A 22,365-nucleotide genomic window follows, 5' to 3' on the forward strand; every position below is an offset into this window, starting at 1 on the left:
GATAACTGCACCTAGAGATTCATCATTCTATTCTCTGGGTAGCCACTACATACTGCTAGGTGTCACTGATGGATGGTGAGACTCATAGGGATTATCTTGATGGTCGATAATTCCTGGTGAGTTGAGTTGAAATTGTTACAACCAATTGAAAGAAGTTTTCAATGATATTGTGATAGAGATCGCAATATATCTCACTACCAGTCAGAATAGAACCTACGGGGTCACACACATTAGAAGTATAGATCGATCCGATGGTTGAATTGTGATTAAGAATCACATATGATCAATTAGATTGATAAATGGATAAGCCGCTAAGAGTTAGTCGTTAGAAGAAGAAATAATTGCAATCGGATTGCAATTTAATTTAATTAATTGGACTTGATCATGAGTCCTACTTGGAGTAGGATTCTTGGAGTCCTAATTGGATTAGGATTTCAAATTAAATTAGAGTCCTACCTGGAGTAGGATTTCTAAAGTCCTAATTGTCTTAGGGCTGAAATTTAAACAAGTCCTGATTAGATTAGGATTTTCTTAAGTCCTAATTAATTAATCTAATTAATCAAATGACTCCTAATTGGATTAGGATTGAAGAGTTCAATTGAGTCATGGTTCAATTAAATTCTAATTGGATTTGGATTTGGAGAAATTAAATTGGGTGCACTTAATCCTATTTTGAATAGGATTGGACCTAAAACTAGTCCTAACCCAATCCCCACTTAATTTGATTAAGTGGGGCCAACCATATGGGAGAAGAGGGAGGGGCCTACGCCCCTCCCTTGGTTGGTGGCGTGAAGGAAAAAGGAGGGGCCATGCCCCTCCTATTTTGAATTCACAAAGGGATAAAAATGAGCTCCTAAAATTTAGGAGCTCATCTCTATCCACACACCATAAAAGAGGGGTTCAAAGGGGCTCCGAATTTTTCATGATTTTTCTTGGAATTTTTGGCAGCAAGGAACCTCCTTCCATTCCTCCTTTTAGCCACAAGGAAGCAAGGGAAAAGAAACTCTTGGCGTGGTCTACTTTATCCCCTTCCTTGGTTCCAACGCGAAGGAAAAAGAAAAGGCTGCGGATTTTTGTTCTCCTTCCATTGAACCATCCTTCTTCTTCCTCCTCCCTTAGGCATTCAAGAGTTGATTAATAGGGAGAATATCAGCCATCAATAGCCATCTCTGCAAGGGAGCTAACACCCCGGGGAGATCCAAAGGCTTCGATCGAATCACTACTTCGTGTGGATACCCGTAGAAGCCGGACGCGTGTGCGGCTTCCACTGAACCCTCATCAAATACCACATGAATCAGATTTGCGGAGACCATCTACCCGTACAAGGTGAAAATCTGATCTTCTTAATCATGATTTTAAAATGATTTAATAAGAATTTAATCCTAATCTATCTATAAATGGTTTTAAAATACGTTCATGCGATGAACGGGATATGCACATGTCTTTCCGCTGCATATCTGAAAATTTTTGAATTTTCAGCGGCATGTGACAGATCCTAACACAACTATTGTACCAAATAAATTAGCATGACATGGCATGAATCTATTGGTCCAAATTAGTGGCCTTTGGTTCTAACATCTAAATAGCTAATGACACATGGTATTTGAGCATTATTTTCTCATTATCGGGCCCCAATGAATTTACCATTCATTTCCACGAAACTATCAAAAATAATTATTTCACCTACTTCTACACATCCATGTCCACTGCTAGCTTCTTAACCACTGCATAAATTTTTTTTGTGAATTAATATTAGTCATCAAGTTTGCCCATCGAATACATCCTATTCAGAAAAGGAGGGCATCCCACCCCAAAATTTTCTCAAGATTAACTTTGACGATCACATTCTGGATGGTGGGAGTAGAGAAGGTGCCGACTTCGTCATCAGAGGTCCGGGGTCTAGGATGATTGCGGCTGGTGGTTGCCAAATCTTGGATACCTAGGTCCCGAAGGCGAAGTTGAGGGCGGCTTGGGCTAGCCTGAGCTATGCTCAACGAGCTTTGCAGGCTAGAGTTGTACTACTCGAGGGAGATTCGGCGACAGTCATTGGTTGAATCCAGCAGAGCATGGGAGAGGTGGGTGACTACCAACCACTGCTTAGGGACATCCAGGTTATGATTTGTGATGGGTTGGTTTTGCAGGCTAAGCATGTATTTAAAGTGGCTAACAGGGTTGCGGATTGGGTAGCCTCTTATATAGCCAACCAATCCGGGGATAATCTTTGGATGGGGAAAATAGGAGTAACAACCCAGAACCTCAACTAAAATAGCTAGCCGGAAGGTATTGTTTGGGTTCCTTAGTTCTGTATAAATACACAAGATCTTCTCGACGAATAACCGATGTGGAACTAAATACACGCCCGCATGGGTCCTTGTATGCTCCCCTCGTTAAGCCCTAACATTCTCGTCAGGCGAAGGATTTAAATCCATTCAAATCTAATCACATGCATCATGATAGGCCCATGGCCAGCCTCCATTAACCCATGCTGTAGTGTCCCCCTAGTCCACATAGGCTATAGGCTGAGTTCGCTCTGATACCATTTAAACAACCCAAGATCTCCCCCAAAATGGCTAGCGAAAAGGTACTATATAGGTTCCTTGATCCTGTATAAGTATTCAATATCTACCCGGCAAATAACCGATGTGGGACAAAACATACATCCGCACGGATCCTCACATACTCCTCCCATTCAAGACTGACGTCCTCGTCAGGTTAAGGGTTCAAATTTATTCAAATCTATTCACAAACACCACGATTAACCTGTGGTCTGCCCCAATGGATTTGTGTTGCAGTGTCCTCTAGTCCACATAAGTTATGGGCTGGGTCCGTTTTAATACCATTTGTAACAACCCAGGATCTCACCCAAAATGGCTAGCTAGAAGGTATTATTTGAATTTTTTGATCTTGTATAAGTAACCAAAATCTACCCAGCAAATAACTGATGTGGGACTAAACACCCGCCCGCACGGATCCTCACATACTCTCCTCATTCAAATTCCGACGTCCTCGTCAGGCTAAGGGTTCAAATCCATTTAAATCTATTCAAAAATACCACGATCGACCTGTGGTCAGCCCCAATGGATTTGTGCTGCAGTATCCTCTAGTCCACATAGGTTATAGGCCGAGTCTGCTCTGATACCATTTATAACAACCCAAGACCTCACTCAAAATGGCTAGCCAAAAGTTTTTATTTAGGTTCTTTGATCCTGTATAGGTACCCAAGATCTATCCAACGAATAACCGATGTGGAACTAAACATACGCCCGCATGGGTCCTCACATACTCCCTCGTTCAAGCCCTGACGTCCTCGTTAGGCTGAGGGTTCAAATATATTCAAATCCAATCATGAACACCACGATCAGCTCGTGGTCAACCCCAATGGATCTATAATGTAGTATCTCCTAGTCCACATAAGTTATGGGTTGGGTCCGCTCTGATACCATTTGTAACAATTCAAGACCTCACCCAAAATGGCTAGCCGAAAAGTATTATTTGCATTCCTTAGTCCTGTATAAGTACCCAAGATCTCCTCGGTGAATAACCGATGTGAGACTAAACACACACCCGCATCAGTCCTCATGTACTCCCCCCGTTAAACCTTGACGTTCTTGTTAGGCTACGGATTTAAATCCATTCAAATCTAATCATATGCACCACGATAGGCCTATAGTCAGCTTCCATTAACCCGTGTTGCGGTGTCCCCCTAGTCCACGTAGGCTATGGGCCGAGTTCGTTTTGATACAATTTAAAAACCTAGGATCTCACCTAAAATGGCTAGCCGAAAGGTATTATATGGGTTCCTTGATCCTGTATAAGTATCCAAGATCTACCCAGCAAATAATCGATGTGAGACTAAACACACGTCCGCATAAATCCTCACAATGGAGTTATCTGGTTCATTCTGGGACTTATTATTTTTCGACTTTTTGTATGTATCCATGCCCGTACTCCGCTTTAGCAAAAATAAAATAATAATAATAATAATAATAATAATAATAAAGCAGGGCGTCACGCCTGGCGTCAACTTTTGCCATTTCATGACGCGCTTGCTAATTCTCTTGGCAAATAAGTCTATCTGCGGGTACTCAGAAGATAGCCGTTGTGGTACACGACGGAATCCCTGTACCCTGTGACTATCTGCCTTAGGATCTTGATCGGATGGAGGGGAAGTTTGGACGTTGAGATATTTTGTGTGGCCCATGATTTCCCTGGTTTTTGTGGAGAGATTAAAATGGTCGTGGCCATTTGTGGAGCTTTCACTCAATAAAGACTTTCTCGGGGAGGAGGAATATCCTTGGAATAGAGTAAATACGGGACAAACGGTTTACATAACGGCGTTATTAATACATGGGCTGGGTTAAAAGCTTGATGGGCATTTCCATGTGATATTATAAAAGTTGACGGGTTACAGAGCAGCCTGCCTACCTCCGTCATGCCTTTGCACAAGTGCTTTAAAACAAAAAATATATTTAAGATCCTATTTGGGGGAGCTTTTGGAGGGCCAAAAAATATTTTTTGGCCCTCCAAAAGTACTTTTAGACGAAAAATGGTATTTGGTAAAATTTTTAGAAAGCTATTTCAGCTTTTTCGGAAAGCTGAAAATAGCTTTTGGGGGGAAGCTCCAATTGGAGCTTCCCGAAAACGTTGTTTTCAGCTTTGTCGGAAAGTTGTATTTTTGACCCCAATATCCTCATTTAAAAAAAAATTTCCTCCCAAAAACCTCTTTCTCACCATCTGTTTCTCTTCCACCCAACCCCACTCCCTCTCCCCCGCCGCCGCACCCCCTCTCTCTCCTCCGTCATCGCACCCCCTCCCTCTCCCACGGTGGGGAGGTGCCGAAGAAGAGGAAGACGGGTGGTCTTCCCCTTCCCGCGGCCGCCGCTGGCCACAATGTCCCCGTCATGGAAAGGGGAGGCGCCGAACAAGGAGGTCATCTAAATGTCACAAAGCTCATCTAAATCTAATTTTATCCAAAGGATATTTGGCTAAAGCTCATCTAAGGCCCTGTTTGGGGAAGCTGTTGGAAGTAGAGCTGTCTGAAGTAGAGCTGTTATAAAAAGCTGTTTGTTGTTTGGTAACCATATTTTTAAAGTGCTGTGGCACTTTAACATATGTTTGGTAAACAAACTGAGAAAATACTTTTATATGATAAAATTACCATAAAGGACATTGCATAGTATTATACAATAGAGCATGATAAAACATAACATATATTAATACATAATATACGATATAGTATAATATTACTGTAATATAAAATATTATTATTATAATATAGTAATATGATATTGCATAGCATAGCATAATGGTAATATAATTATTAGAGTAAATTAATTTTCTATAATATAACATAATATTAAATTATTTAACATAACATATTAATGTATTATGATATAATGTAATATATATTATATTTATAGTATAATACAATAATAAAGGTATAAAATATTATAATTATTAGTATTAATTAATTTCTCATAATATAACATAATATTAAATTATTTAAAATAACATATTAATGTATTATGATATAAGGTAATATAATATAATATGTATAGTATAATACAATAATAAAGGTATAAAATAATATATTATTAGTATAAATTAATTTTTCATAATATAACATAATATTAAATTATTTAACATTACATATTAATGTATTATGATATAATGTAATATAATAATATACTTATAGTATAATACAACAATAAATAACCATTTATCTATTTAATAGATTATCTCTTTACTTAACTATTTGCAATGGCGACAAATTCACTGTACTTATCAATATCATAAGGATCAGATTATTTGCCACTCACTCATTATTTTTCTTTATATTTATTTATTTATACATTCATTCGTATATATATTTTTATTTATGCATTTATTTATTTATTATTTTATCCATTGAAATATATTTATTTATTATCTTATTTATTCATTCATTCATTTATATAAATATTTATTTATGCATTTATTTATTTATTTATTCTTTTCTTTTCTTTTCTTTTCTTTTCTTTTATTTCCTTTTCTTCTTTATTTCCTTTTCTTTTTTTCTTCTCTTCTTCTCCTTCCTTCCTCTGCCCCCTTCTCCGTAGCACCGGAAGGGGGCCAGGCCGCGGCGGCCGCCGGAGGAGGCCGGGCCGTGGCCGGCGGCAGTCTCGGTGGCCGACGGCGCCGGAGGGGGTGCAGCACCACGGCGGCGGGGGAGAGGGACGGGGTGCAGCGGCGGGGGAGAGGGAGGGGGTGCGGCACTGCAGCGGCGGGGGAGAGGGAGGGGGTGCGGCGGCGGGGCACTGCAGCGGCGGGGGAGAGGGAGGGGGTGCGGCGGCGGGGGAGAGAGAGGCACAGCAGCGGCAGCGGTGGCGGCGGTGCGGGGGGAGGGGTGGGGGTGCTGGTGGGTTGGGAGGTGGGTTGGGAGAGGAACAGGGCGGGGGGAGGTGGGGGGTGTGGGGGCGGGTCGGTTGGGAGAGGAACAGGCGGTACGATGAGGTTTTGGGGGAGTAATTTTTTTTTTACATGGGGATATTTTGGTCAAAAATACAGCTTTTCGAAAAAACTGAAAACAACATTTTCGAAAAGCTCCAAATTGGAGCTTCCCCCCAAAAGCTATTTTCAGCTTCCTGCAAAAGCTGAAACAGTTTTTCAAAAAATTTACCAAACAGCATTTTTTAGCTAAAAGTACTTTTGGAGGGCCAGAAAGTGCTTTTTGGCCCTCCAAAAGCTCCCCCAAACAGGACCTAAATGTCACAAAGCTCTCAAGCATAGTGTTTATTTTATAGGTAAACTAGAGCAAGTTAGCTTTGAGACCACAAGTTATGTCTAACAATAACTATTTACAAATATTACTACTATTATATATGATAGAAAAGTGATGATATATTTACATGTTATGAATTTTTATAATTAAATTGGGCATATTTTATTTGTTTCAATGTTGTTCTTACTAAGTGCAACATGAGTCATACCTTTGATTATTAACTTGAAAGCAACATGATCATGTATTTTGTGTTTTTGGAAAGGTGCAAATTGTATTATTTTCTGTAATAAAATTATATGGCATTGCAAAAGTTTAGGATTAAACAAAAAGGAAAAAAATGTTATGAAGTTGACTTATTCTATAGCCAAGTAGATATATTGTATAAAGTATGATTATATCAAATTCTATCAAATATAAGATATACTACATTAGCAATCTTTTATATGATGAATAATTTCACTTGATAATTTATTTAGATAAATTACTAAATTATTCTTTTTAAGATCTTAAGTCTTGGTAAAAGCTATTAATTAAATAAGAGGCAATATATCTATAAGTTAGAAGTGAGAAAAAAAATCCTAATTTATTAATGCATATTGTTCTGAGCTGATGCACAAATCAATATTAATAGCTGTATATCTTGATTTGATTGGATATTTCTATACCAACAATAGTACATAGAAATCTAATTTTAGATAAATTAATATTGTGCTTAGTGTGACAATTTGGTAAAGCTTTTGGAAGGTCAGAAAGTACTTTTTGGCTCTCCAAAAATATTTTTGGATAATATAGTGGTGTTTAAAAAAGAAATCTTAGCTTTGCTAGAAAGCTTAAAAGGTCTACTTAAAAAAAACTCTATTTTGGAGTTTCTAACCAAAAGTATTTTCTAACCAAAGATAGAAAGTTGTTTTGATTTTAAATTTTTTTTCTTGATAATCAAAATATACACCAACAAATCTTATGATTATATTTTATATCAAATCATACCATAATATATTATTATACTATAAATACAATATAATATAATAATAAATTAATAATATATTATAATACTATAATTATTACATTATTATAGTAATACATAATTATAATATAACATATTCTTATATTTTATTATAAGCATAATATAACATATTATAACAATCATAATTTTATATTATTATTATTATAGTTATATCATGATAATAAACGATATTATTATTATAAGAATATTATAATAGATGATATATAATATAAAAGATAATAAATTAGACTATATTACATTACATTATAGTCTATTATATGATTATCTTATAATCATATTATATTATTATTAAATATATATATAATAATAATATTTAATAATCATATATTATATTGTATTATTAGATTAGATTCTATTTTGTTATATTATATTAAATTATTGTATTATATTAGATTATTAGATTATAATATATATTATATTATAATTATAATAATCTTATATTATATTATAGTAATATTGTACTATAAATAATAATAATAATAACAATAGTAACAATACTAAAAATAATAATAGTACTAATAACAATAATAATACTAATAATAGTAATAATAGTAATAATCGTAGTGATCACAAAAATACTAAAATGGTAATAATACTAATAATAGTAATAATAGTAATAATAATATTCATAGTAATAGTACTAATAATAGTAATAATACTAAAAATTATAATAGTACTAATATAAGTAATAATACTAATAATAGTAATTGTACTTTTAATAGTAATAGTACAAAATAGTAATAATACTAAAAGTAGAATAATACTAATAATATTAACAAAACTAAAAATAGTAATAATACTAATTATAGTAATAATACTTATAATAGTAATAATACTAATCATAGTAGCAGCAGCAGCAGTAGTTGCAATAATAATAATAATAATAAAATTTAAAAAATTGAAATAGTTTTACTACTAATAATAGTAATAATTGTGTTGGAAATTGTGTTCCAAAGCCAATTTTTTAATTGTAAGAAATCGGATTATATATATATTGTATTAAAATGAATAAAAATTTATTCTGGCATTTTTTCTATTCATCACAAGTGATACATCTTCAAATTGAACTCATGTATATTGTGATGAAGTCCTTAGGACTAATTTAGTAGATGAAGGAGGTTTTATCATTTAGTCCTTAAACTACGCGACCAAATGATGCGCTGTCAATTGGACGATAGCTATATCAAGTATAGGTCGTTGTGTGCCATTTAGTTTGTTGTCCTCTTAAACCAAGGAGTATGGAGACACTATATGACATACAGATGAGATGTAGGAGTACATCGTCACTGAACATTGACTCACCTGCGTAGCACTCCACTGTCGGGAGTTAGCTCGCAAAACATATGGGCATAAGTACCCATTAGACCTAAGACTGTCATGGTGACTTGCAAGCAACTCACTATACTTAGGCACTGGTCGACCTGAATTTCTAATTCAAGGATCGGAAGGATGCTGGGTGCAGTCAAGTACTCGCGAAGTCTGTGTATGAGTCAAGATGGGATTGACCGCTCTAGATTACAGGAGTTGATGTCTCGTTGTATTTCAATTCAGTAAAACCTTGGCCAGGGTAAACCAAGTGATAGGTCACTTGATTTGATTAATTAAAATACACTATGAATGACCGGACCCAGAGTTCGACAGTCCACTCTGAGGTTATCTTGAGCTTTGATGGTCATAGGGATGAATTATGCAATAACCATACGTCTAGGTTCTTGAATGTTGCTTTGCATATTCGATCTATCCAGACGTCGGGTATCATTGCTAGATGGTCACCTCGATTAGTGCATGGAGTAGTCCATGTACTACCAGCTTAGTGTTCGAATCTATTGAAGTCACGCATATTAATCAAGCTAAGTAGGAAGGTCTTGACCCAATTTAATTAAGAATTAAATTGTGGGTCATTTGAAATTTGGTTCTGTCTATGTTCAGCTAGCACAGAACATGAGGTACATGCTAAATTTCATGGATGAACAACTAATTAAGTCTGTATTTCGGGTCAATCAAGTTTCAATTAGTGTAATTGAACTTGATCAGGACTCAATTGTTGAGAATGAGTTTGATTGGGTCTTAATTAGTGTAATTGGGCTCGATCACGATTTAATTAGAATTTAATTTCGTATTTGTTCTAATCTAAGTCGAACTTGGATCGAGCCGAAATTGGACCCAATTGAATCTCCCATGAGTCGGACTCATGTGAAATTTTTTCGGGTCAAAAATCATTTAAATGGGCCATCAATTTGGTTTACAACCAAGTGAACCAATTAGGCTAACCATTTAATTGAATCGGCTGACCCAATTCCCATTTAAATAGCTCCTGTGGACCCATGTACCCTTAAGCTCATGGACCCTTAAGAGCTACTTGTGAGCCGCGATGGAAAAGAAATGCCTGGGAGCAAAACAGAGTCTTCTCCGTCCTTGGTTCAATGCCACGTCGTGCCACCATCCGGACTCCGTTCGGCTTGCTGTCTGGATCGAAATGTTCGATTTTGAACCGGCTACATTTCGGTTCATTTAGATTTTCGAAATCTGGCACGTTTTCATGGATTCACTAGTTTTTTCCACCGTTTGTTTTTGAAACAAACGTTATGAAATTCATTCATGAATGAATTCTTTAATGCTCGGCCAATAACGCCTCTTAACTCCTCTCAGCATTGGCCTATTTGTAAGCCACCGTATCCTCTTGAAGAAAAGACGAGGAAGAGAATTTTCTTGAGAACAAATTGTCAGACAGAGAGGGAGGTTTGATTCTGTGAAGAAAACTCTCTGGTGGTTTGGAGTTCGGCCTATATCTAATGTCCTCTACTCCCTTCCATTCCCTCTGTGATCAGGATCAAGAGACGGGCGTCTGTTTTTAGGCGTGCTGTGAAGAAACGGGAGAAAAGAAACCGAAGAAAGAAAGAAAGAGAATAAAGAAAGAAACAGAAAAGGGAAGGTCTTTTTTTTCTGGATTTCCATTCTTCCAAGGGTCCTTTTGCAAAAGATTGTTTTGCACGAGTAAAGACATCATCCAACCTTCTTGCGAAGCTTGACGTGCGTGCGAAGTAGAGGACTTGCAGATCCAGGCCTCGCAGAGCTACCTTCAGGGATCCAGATCCAGATTACCTCGACCAACTTTCTCTACGGGCTTGAGGTAATTTTACATAAAAGTTAAATTTAATAGTTATAATTATTATAAATAAAATAAATAAATAAATTTTAAAACTGATTTTCATGCCTGGCGTTCGATTTTTTCGGACAACTCGGGATATTTTTCCTTCAAATTGCCATAATAGTAATAGTAGTACTAATAATAGTAATTATACTCATAATAGTAAAAATACTAAAAATAGTAATACTAGAAAAATAGTAAAATACTAATAATACTAATAATAGTAATAATACTAAAAATAATAATAAGACTAATAATAGTAATAATACAGAAAATAGTAATAATATTTATATATATGTGTGTCTGTATATATAGATATAAATATGTCTATATATATATATATATATTTATAAATGTATATATATATATATATATCAATATAGATGTATAGATATATATCTATATATCTATACATTTATATATGTCCATATATATATATATATAGACATATATATATATATATATGTGTGTGTGTGCGCGCGTGTGCGCATATATATATATATATGTGTGTGTGTGTGTGTGTGTGTGTGTGTGTGTGTGTATTTATATATATATATATATATACATATATATATATATATATATATATACATCTATATATATACATATGTGTATATGCGCGCGCGCGCGCACACACACATATATATAATATAATATATTAATATATATATATGTATATATATGTGTGTGTGTATGACATATATATTTGTGTGTATATATATACATATATAGATATATATACTTACATATATATATTTGTGTGTATGTGCGCACGCGCGCGCATATATATATATATATATCCATATATATATATATATATATATATATATATATATATATATATATATCAATATATTTGTACAAATATATATCTACATATATGTATAGATATATATATCTATGTATGTGTATATATATATATATGTCCATATATATATATATATATATATATGAACATTTATTACAATCATAATTTTATATTATTATTATTATTATTATAATAGTTATATTATGATAATATATTAGATTATATTGCATTATATTATATTCTATTATATGATTTACTATAATAATATTATATTATTATTAAGTATATATAATAATATAATATAATCTATTATTAGATTAGATTTTAATCTGTTGTATTATATTATATTATTGGATCATATTACAATATTATTATATTATATTATGTTATCATTATAATAATAATATATTATATTATAGTAATATTGTACTATTAACAATATATTACTATATCATATCATATCATATTATGTTATATTATTATGTTGTAGTATTCAATATTATAATATAATAATATTATGCACAATAATAGAATTTTAATATTTGATAATATATAATATTATCTTGTATTATACTCCACTATGCAGTACTATGCAATCTTTTTTATTGTCATTTTATCATACCAAAAGTACTTTCTTATTTTGGTTACCAAATATATGTTAAAATTTTACGGTACTTTAGAAATATAGTTATTAAACAACAAATAAATTTTAATAAAAATTCTACTTCCAAAAACTCTACTTTCTAAATGCTCTACTTTTTCTAAAAGCTCTAAATGCTCTACTGCCAATAACAATTCCAGACAGAGCTTTACAGACTTGCTCATGGGTTGGGCGGGGCCGAGCTTTGCCCAAAAGTCAACACACTGTACTTTAGACCTATCTTCCAAGCCTAAGTTAGGCCCTTACTTAGGCTTCGAGCCGAGTCTTGGGCTTCATCACTATTTTTATTTCTTAAAAATAATAAAAATACTAAAATAAGTTTTAAAATATTGAAATTTTTTCTAATTATGAATAATAATTATTAACGACAACCTACAATATGTCTATTATTCTATTAAGTTCACATACCAACATTGTTAACTAAAACTACAAATATATCAAATATAAACAAAAAGAGAAAATAAAAAAATTTGAGCAAGACCGGACTAGGCTCAAATCTAAAGCTTTGGTTCAATTCACTTATTAAATGGGCTTATTTTTCATAGTTCGAGCTAGCCTAGAACCTTGCTTGTTGGCTTGGAACCTTTGGCTCGAGCTTGCCCACAAAGCTTCGAGCTCGAGCAAGCCAGGTGGGTTGACCAGCCCATGAATAGGTCTAGTAGTATAAATATATAATCTTCTCAATTTTTTAGAAATATAATTAACAGTTTCTTTTGTTGAAATTCTAATATGTAATGCAATATGCACGCTACACCATGTGCTACTTTACAAAATATGCATCTATATTAGTTTTTTGAACATTAAAATCTAATATCACAATATCTAGTAATAAAAGATTTGACCCATAAAAAAAAAGTTCTAGTAAGAAAACAAAATTGATAATTGCTAATGGATTTGCCGCATTCCATTATGTATTCTTTTTTTGAAAAATTAACAAATCTTATTCAAGAGTGAATTATCGCAATTGTAAAATGAATCAAAACATCAATATAAAAAGATCAAAAATTTGATATGGATCCATACATGCACCCAAAAACTATCAAGTGCAGAATAAGATTTATCAAGTTTCTATTTTTCTTATTCTATGTTTCAAAATGGTTTTTACCAAAACCTCACTATTTAAATAATTCAATAAAATTTAGACTATTCAAGCGGTGGCTATATATCAACCTTTGATTTTATTTTTTATAAAAAATTTCTAATATAACTATTGGGCAAGACCAAAACTTCATTTAAATCATATGTCGTTGATTTCAAGAATCAAATTAACATAAATTAGTATCCCAATTATGAATTATCTACTTTCTAATTATATAGGTTATTCAATTGACTTGATTTAAATTATCATCTTAACACTCAACTAATAAATAATAAACTATACAATGAGGATTAAATAAGGCTACCCATATTCGCAAGTTTTTGTAATGTAATTAGTTTTCATATATCTACTAAAAATCCTTCAATGTGTTAGGTATTTCTTATGGAATAAAGAGGGCACTCATGAATAAAATGGAGAAATGATAATTTTTTTTAAATAAACTAATAACTTTATTTAATCCTATTGTATAAATGAGTTAATATTCCAAGTAAAGATTATTTCAAGGCTAGTAATGAAGATTAATAACAAAAAATGTTAACTAGAGGGGTTTCATTTGTTCGCTCTATGAACCAACCCAATTTACCTTTACCTTGATTTTTTTTATGCTAGTCTTGTTCAAAGCATGATATTATATCAACTTTTAATCTAATTCATAGCAATATTTTATTTGAATGCCTTTTCCTCATTCTCTCATTCATACATGACCATCCAGTGATGCATCAATAATTCTAAAATAAGATTTTTAAACTAATTCCTAGTTGTGTAGATCTTAAAGTGTATTAACTAAATTGATTGATATTTGATTTTCCACAACTTAATTTATATCCATTTATTCCAACAAATTTGAGGTGATTTTAGAGCAAATATAGTGTACATAAAAAAGTAGCATAACTACTTTTTTGGATATATTCATACTAAAATTGTATGAGTCATCTAGTGTAGCAAAAAAAAAAATAGTAGCATAACTCAACATAAATTATTGTGTTTGAACAATCATACAAGTTCATTCCTTTACAAGTGCTTTTACTTTTTATTTTTGGACTCATCAGCTAGAGTAAATTTGCATTTGATTCAGTATGTGTTCAAAGTTCTCATTCGATTTCTCTATCGGGTGAGTATGCATTCCCTCATAAGTGGTGACCACAATTCCTTCATCTTTTGATAGGCGTTGAACTTGCTTTTTGACGTTGCAACCTTGATGTGTGCATCGGTAATAACTTCTGCAAAAAACAAACATTAAATCAAGAATAAGACACATACTAAATGATACTTATTTCACTTTTCCAATATAGATTCATTGGTTTTATTAATTAGTCTTACTTCTCTTCTTGTTGCTACTTAATTTATGGCATATTTGTAAATTATTTCTAACTTGTAGATCTTTATATGTTAAAGGTCTTGATCTTTTGAATAAAATCAAGAATGTTGTCATTTTAAAGTGCATAACACTTGACACAGTATATTTTAATGATGATGCGTTGGCATGAAGATTCAGTTCATCATTTTCAAATGTTTCCATAATATTACTATCTACAATCACTAGGCATGCAAGTAATTTGTTGCCCTTCACAACTTCTCAACATCTTGTCTTAGGGCCTTTCTACTCTTCCTTTTAAGCAGAAAAGGAATATACAGTACTCTTCATCACCATTGCTATCAACTTTTAGGAATACATAGAATAATTTCTCTAGGGACTCTCAAAATAAAGAATAATCAAAAAATATTTAGCTAATTCGATGACATGGTTAGTAAACAAATTCATTAGCCATGTTATAGTAATTAATTCGATGTCCTTAGAAGTATGATCATTTGGATCTATAAATAAAAACTATCATCATCATCATATAGAGTACATGCAAAAAAAGGGGAAAAAAGAAAGTAAAACAAAAAAAATGCATTCTCTCAAATAAGGAAGATATATATATATATATATATATATATATATATAGGCAACGGGTTCTTCGAGGTCATTCAGAAGGACACGATGCAGCTATAGATGACCTTGCACGTGGAGTAGGATCCATAAACGTATCAGATTCTAAGTCGTGTACTGGATCCTATTACCTGCAGCCACAAGCAGCCTATGATCCATACGGATACAGATATGAATATGGTGTATCTGAGGTATCGTCTAGTGGCTACTACTTTGCACGGCCTGTAACGTCTTACGGGTTGGATTTTGTTGTCGGCTTATTCGAATGGCCCCCTTCACAGTCGTTCTATTAGCTAGAGGACATCTCTTAGAACCAGATCTTCAGCGAGAGATTCGAGAATGCTTATAACCTAAAGTGCGTTCATAATGGGATAAACATACAAGACTACAACGTCGCTTGGTCAGAGGAATAGGCTGATGTGCCTCCTGATTATGCTAATGATCCAGATATCTATGAGAGGCATTACCACTCGATGAAATTTTAGATATTGGTATGCATGTTGTACTTTAAATATATATAAACGATTATATTATTTTATATTTTTATCTCAGTACTTGATTTGAGGATATTGCATGGTGCTTCTTGTAGCATGCAATATCTCACTAATCATTATTTATTTGTATCATTTTAAAACAACAAGATACATCATTTAGGTTAAATTGGGATTATATAAATATCAAAAAATATCAAATTAGACTTAAAATTATTGAAAAGGTTCAAAAAGATTGATTATCAATTAAAGCAACTTGAAAAACTCTACAAAAAAAATGAGCGTGCCAGTTACTATATGTCTGTATGGTACCAAACCGGTACTGTACTGACCCATCTGCCGATCGGTATGGATTCCGGTACCGGTTCGGCAGACCTTACTTGATAAAATGGTGCTGATGGAGGGCAAGAAGTATGACAATAAATATCAGTGATCGGACACATAGTTGTAGATGAAGTTTTGATGGTGTGTACAACAAGGTGGAGACATGATACTCAAGATGATCGATGAAGTTTCAAATTGGATGCCCAGAATCACTTTTCCCACGGTGGCATGTGTGGGTATCCTGAGGAATTTCTGAAAAAAAAGTTGTAGGTGTCATGGTGAGTGATTTGAGCCATGTTCGGGTGCACGACTAGCTAGGAGTTGAGCTAGTTGTTTCCCAAGGAGGGGGGTGGTGTTGTTGAGAGATGGAAGACAAAGAACTTCTACCACATGATCTCCTGGTTGGCTTGGCAATAAAAGCCAAGGTAGAGAACATTAGGAGTATGGCTTATTGCTATGTAAGAGGACCAAGTCCAAGAGGGACTTAGATTTGATCTCTCTAGTTCCTATTATGAAAAGAAAGGTGTCAGTGACCTCTAATATATGCTTAATAGGGGGACGAGAAAAGAGAAAAAGAAAGGGAAGAAGAGAGGAAGCAGCGAAAGAGAAGAAAGAGAGAGAGAAGAAAATTATTTTTCTTTGAATTTTATCTTGGTCTCGATATGTCAGCAATCTTTCAATGACATCCTTATTCTATGTAAGATTTCCCAGCAAGATCTCTTCTTGTGCTGATTTTTCTTATATTTTCTTTGGATTAATGTCTCTCGGTGAGCTCTCCTAAAAAGGTTTTGTATTTTGTGAATATTATAGTTAAGCTCGCACTCCTCGATGAGCTTAGCCTTGATTTTGGGTGAACCATGATAAATCTTGATATATCATATTGCTTTTATTCTCTATTATTTTTTAATATTCCATTCAACTGTTCATGGGGGCTGGAGAGAGAGAGAGAAAGGAGGAGGAGGAGGAATCTGTTCCTCTAGATCCTATAACATGGTATTCTCTATTACCGTGCAAGACCACGTACTAAAAGGGCGGTTATCATGGTAACTAAAAAGATTAGCCTAACATAAGTTGGTATAACATCTTCAAGTTGCACCGGCACCTAGCTCCCATTACAAGAATTGAACCCTATTTTTAAGCCATTAAATCAAGGCAGCATTGAGAAAACGCATGCATGTAACTCATTCAATGGAGCTGAAAGAAAAATAATTTTAATTAGATTGCAATGTTTGTGGTGATTCGAGGAACATCGGTAAGAAATATATATCATCATTAGTTAAAAGTGATGAAGATCTTTTTGTAATGGAAGTATCGATGCATCTAAGTTACTTTTTAGCAAGGTAGATACCCATTTCTATGTTTCATATTCGCGCATAAAATGAACTTTTGTGGGACAAGCAAAGTGAAGCAAGATGCTCAAGTAAATCAACAGAGTTGGAAGGGGGAAAGTTTAGCAGAAAGGGCAAAAAATAGTGACCTACACAGAAGGAACAATAGAAGCCCCAAAATAGCCTTCTTCTTTAGGGGCAGGGAAAAAAAAAGAAAATATTTTTCTTCTAGAAGCCTTGAACTATCTCGAACTATTCTTAGTCAAGATTTGACCACCAAGTTAGTATTCCATGAGTGATGGCTTCCATATGATGTGATTTAGTCCATGTCATCTAAATATTAATGAGGTGGTTGCAGAACAATATAAGCAACCTCCGCAATGGACGCCTGAAAACTTGTCAAAATTTTGCTGTAAGTTAAAATTAAAAAGAAGTTGCTTCTACCCAAAAAGAAAAGGTAAAAAGTTGGCTATCATCTCTAAAGCTTCCATAACCAGTGATAAAAGCTGTGGAAGAGGTGCAACAAGGAAAAGCACTGGAAACAAATCAAAGATGGTGCATCCACAGCCTTCTGCCTCATCTTAGGTTTGCACCATGGCTAATCTTCGACATGGTGCATGCTTAGCACTAAATTTAAAGTGAGAATCTAAATCTTTCCCATGGTCACAGTGAAATGGAAGCGATATAACGGGTGCATGAACACCATGTTAGCTAGCAGAGTTGGTGATCCTACCATGCACCAGTTATCTTGAGAACAGGTAAGAGAAGAAAGGATAAAGGAATTAGTATAATTTGAAGCCAACCTTGGGAATTTGTTATTTTTCACTGCCTTCTGCCCATACTTCCTCCATCGGTACCCGTCGTCGAGGATGTCCACTTGGCTTCTGGTTTGGAAGGCAAACCGAGGTCTCCTGATCTTCTTCTCGCTCTTCTTCTTCCCGGTCTTCGCCTCGTTCTCTGCCCCTCCAAAGGACTCCATTTGAGGAGCTCCATGAGCTTCAAAGGATGAGACCTTGACATCTTCCTGGAGCCCCAAAAGCCCCCTTGAATTGTTATGATGGAGACTGCCAAAGGCTTGGTTGTTACTCAACATATTGGATGGCAAGTGGGAGAGATGTGAAGAGTAAGAAGAAGAAGAAGAAGAAGAAGCTTGCGGAGGGAATAGTATAGTATAGTTCTCCATATCAGATGTGTGAGAGAGAGAGAGAGAGAGAGAGAGAGAGAGAGAGAGAGAGAGAGAGAGAGAAAGGTGGAAGGAGAGGATGTGAAAGGAATATAAGAGATAGGAGGAAGGCGTGTTCTGTGGGGTCTTCATGTGGTGGAGAGTTGATGGCGGCTTTCAAGAGGGGCAACGGTCTAGTGATTTGATTAATATCAGCTAATCGCCATCTTAGTGGAGATAAGAAAGGAAGAGACGTAAACGGCACGTAAATATATGGGGTGAGGAAGCAAATATTCAACTGTTTTGGGTGCTATATCCTCACTCTAAAAGGTGGTGTGTGGGGGAATAAGATCGAAAGTGAATTAGTGGCGACCACATATGTCTTCATCTGTATCTGGAGCTCATATTGTTCATGTACATGATCTAGATTTGTCTGTTGTGCGTGTGGGAACCACTAACATGAGCATCCATAGTGGATCCCAAGCATTATCATAAGATATTATTCTTAATGAATTAAATTTGCCACGTGCGAGTTGGTCTATACTTGCATATGTTCATGAATTATATATGGTCGTAGTCTTCCAATTGTCATATGGTATAGACCTCAGGCTCTTTTTGTTTTAGATAATTAACATTTTTCTTAAACAAATACAAAATCCATCAAACAATCAGTGCCAATTACCTGGCTTGTGCATGCACTTTTAGAATTTGCTGCATTACTGGCTATTTCTTTAAAAAAGAAAACCCTACTTCCAACCAAGTGGTTCCGAATTCGAAACGCACGGACGTCGATTAAATTATGGAGATCGAATGCTCCCTACTTAGACACGGAGTTTGGAAGGGCTACTGGTCTGCAGGTAGCCTCAGTAGTGCCAGGTGTGACGTACTCACATGGAGGGTTCGTGCCGAAGCCCAGAGAGGTATCCGAGCCGGGCTCACGGGTGGGGAGAGTATGAGTAAAACCGGCTAGGATGCCCAACACACGGCCATTTTTGCCCACATCGAACATTCTCCTGGCGGAGTAGGGGCACAATGGGGCTGCTACGCAGGGGTGGGCTCGCCCCTTCTCCCTTCCCCTCTCTTTTAGCGCAAAAAAAACCCCTAATTTTTTAGTGGCAGTGTGGCATTCCAGGCCAAGCATGTTTACAGAGAGGCCGCCGCCGACTGGGTGGCCTCGTACGTGGCCAATCATTCTGTAGATGCCTTGTGGGTTGAAAAGAGGGAGTTGCCTAGAGTGCTCTAGAATTTGCTGTTTTTTGACTTTTTGTATGTATTCGTACTAGAACTGTATAAATCATCTATTTTAGTAAAAGAAAAAAAAGAAAACTAATGTGGGGCAATGATATATGAGTAATACCACGTACATGGAATTTGAGACTTACATGGAAGACAACGAAATAGTTTGGATCGTGAGGACATGAGGTGGTAAGAGTATAATCAGCAAAAAGGATGTAGCCTTCCCATGAAAAACAAACCTCAATGGATGCTTTAAGCTAAATCCAATTGGTTCCCACTTGATTTCCAATCATTTAAAAGCTCCATTGAGGAGCATTCTTTGACTACTATTCACCGTTCTATATTCATCATCGACGTAGCACAACCATGGTCCATACGATTTGCCCAACCACTTGTGAATTGCACCAATTCTTCTTAATTATTCCTATCTCCTTCTACCACATTAGATGGTGCACATGGTGGTGCTTTTAAAGCATTACTCTGGCCACATGTTCATAATTAAGGCTTAATTAAAGATTCATTGATTCTACCCCCAAGATAAATAAAAAAAAGTATGATTAGCTCAACAATGGCCCTCATAAATTGTGCATGCGGTCTTCCTATATCCAAATTATTAGTTGGACCAAGTCCACGTGGTGGACCATTCCAACCACAAACCAACACGTGCAAAAATGGACAAAAAGAAGGAGGGTAAAGCATGTAATACATACATATTTATAGTACAACAGCGGATCTGGTTCAACTAAAAATTTTAGCTACTACCAGCCTATTTGGGACTAGATGTATGAGTTGCCATTACTAACTTTAGGCTTGTGTACCTTAGCCTTGTGGGTTCACTATTTTTAAATGGGTCCGTACAGTTAGTGCTTTAATATTCGGGCTGAATGAAAGATGCCACTCTTTAATATTAGTTCTTTGTTCGAAGTGGTCTCCACTTCAGTTTTGGAACTATTGGAGAAATCTATGTGCTACCAAACTATTTAGTCCTAGATTAGATGGCACGTGGTCTTTGCTTGGTAGGTGGTCACAGAATAATAATCAAACACCTTTTTTTTTTCCAAATCGTGCAGCAGCCATGGTTTTGGTGCAGTGGAATGATTGAGTGCAAATTAAGAGGAATGGTAAAATTAAGTATGAGCACTTTTACTCATATATGAATGGTTTAGTATATTATAAGAATATCTGGAATAGTGCTTGTCCAAATCTATTTGATTGTTTGCATTCATAATGTCATACTATGTCAATGTTTCAATGGACTATGATTGGTTCAAGTGCTAAGTAGTCATAGTTTGATCTAATTATTTGTTACTAGCTGGAACAAAAATATATTTTTGCAATTGCTAATATCATCAGCTGCTTGCTAAATCACTGAATCTATACTTACATCCCTCAAAAGATTGACTGCTGCAGTCTCAAGTAAAAGGCACTAGATAACAATCTACTATAATAATTATTATTGTAACAAAGATGTAAGTGATGACAACAGCATATGTGTGGGTTGGCACGTTTTTTTAGGAGTTGGGGGTAGCTTCCTGTTGATGCTAGTGATGCTGGCTAAAAACCTGAGCAACAATGACAACATCAAAGAAGAAAAAGAAGAAGAGAAAATAGTGGGTTTTATAATCTCTTCTATTCCCTAGGTATTGTTCTAACTTAGGTGTCGGAGTGTCTTCCACCGAACACACTCTGGCAAGAAAACTTATTTATTTTTGCTGTTTTATTTTGGAGTTCGGTCATGAATAAAGGCCCCAGACGCAACTTTCCATTCTAAACTGCAGCCTCATATGATATGAGCAACTCATCGCCAAGCTCTCCAACATCTCTTCTGCTCGGTGTCGGAGTCAAGTCGGTCTTAAGCGGCAACATATTGTGTCAGTGCACACCTGTTGCACTTTCTTTTCCAATGGAGTACGATGCATAAATTTTTACACATCATTTTGCAAGCTCAATCACCATATGATCAGAAAAGCCATCAAATCTAAGCATCAACATAACTCTTTGCAGTATAGAAAATTCTTCAAATCTGGCATCAGGAAGGTTAGAACACATGACAAACGATTGCATGGAGCAATAGACTTCAATTCACATTGAATTCCTCTTCTAAGTCACCATTGGAACTCAAATTGGCTACACCTATCATAATTAATGATGCCTTTTAGGTTAGCTGAGTGATTCAGATTCAATTAATGCATGGGTTGGACATGGCGACTATTGTGAACATAGGGCTCTTATTAGTATTGTCGTTTCCTTGTGAATTATGGCCATTGTCGCATAGAGAAAATGATGAGTCGCCTTGGAATTCCTCATTTCCTCATTGTGGTGACCAAAGCGCTTACCGAACCATGATGGGAATTCCAAATCTGATCTCACATATATTGTCTCTCTTACTGA

General features: G+C 35.1%; 1 protein-coding gene across 1 annotated transcript; it reads right to left on the reverse strand.

The window, feature by feature from the left end:
- Positions 1-13,457: 13,457 nt before the first annotated feature.
- LOC103721211 (putative WRKY transcription factor 45) lies at positions 13,458-18,974 on the reverse strand. Its single transcript, XM_008811326.5, has 2 exons — positions 18,380-18,974; positions 13,458-14,720 (listed from the first exon to the last, which is right to left on the reverse strand). The coding sequence occupies exons 1-2, from the start codon at positions 18,889-18,891 to the stop codon at positions 14,546-14,548; spliced, it is 687 nt and encodes a 228-aa protein (XP_008809548.4). The 5' UTR covers positions 18,892-18,974; the 3' UTR covers positions 13,458-14,545.
- Between the last annotated feature and the right edge of the window lie 3,391 nt (positions 18,975-22,365).

The sequence above is a fragment of the Phoenix dactylifera genome, chromosome 4, assembly GCF_051530095.1.
Source record: "Phoenix dactylifera cultivar Ajwa chromosome 4, Ajwa_hap1_PhDact_Kaust_v1.1, whole genome shotgun sequence".
In the NCBI taxonomy this organism is placed as follows: domain Eukaryota; kingdom Viridiplantae; phylum Streptophyta; class Magnoliopsida; order Arecales; family Arecaceae; genus Phoenix; species Phoenix dactylifera.

What these genes read in the sequence shown, in the direction of transcription:
- LOC103721211 (XM_008811326.5), bottom strand. Translation starts at nt 18,891, where the DNA reads ATGAAGACCCCACAGAACACGCCTTCCTCCTATCTCTTATATTCCTTT. An exon ending in AAAAATAACAAATTCCCAAG is followed by an intron (nt 14,721 to 18,379) that starts GTTGGCTTCAAA and finishes TGTTTTTTGCAG; the next exon opens with AAGTTATTACCGATGCACAC.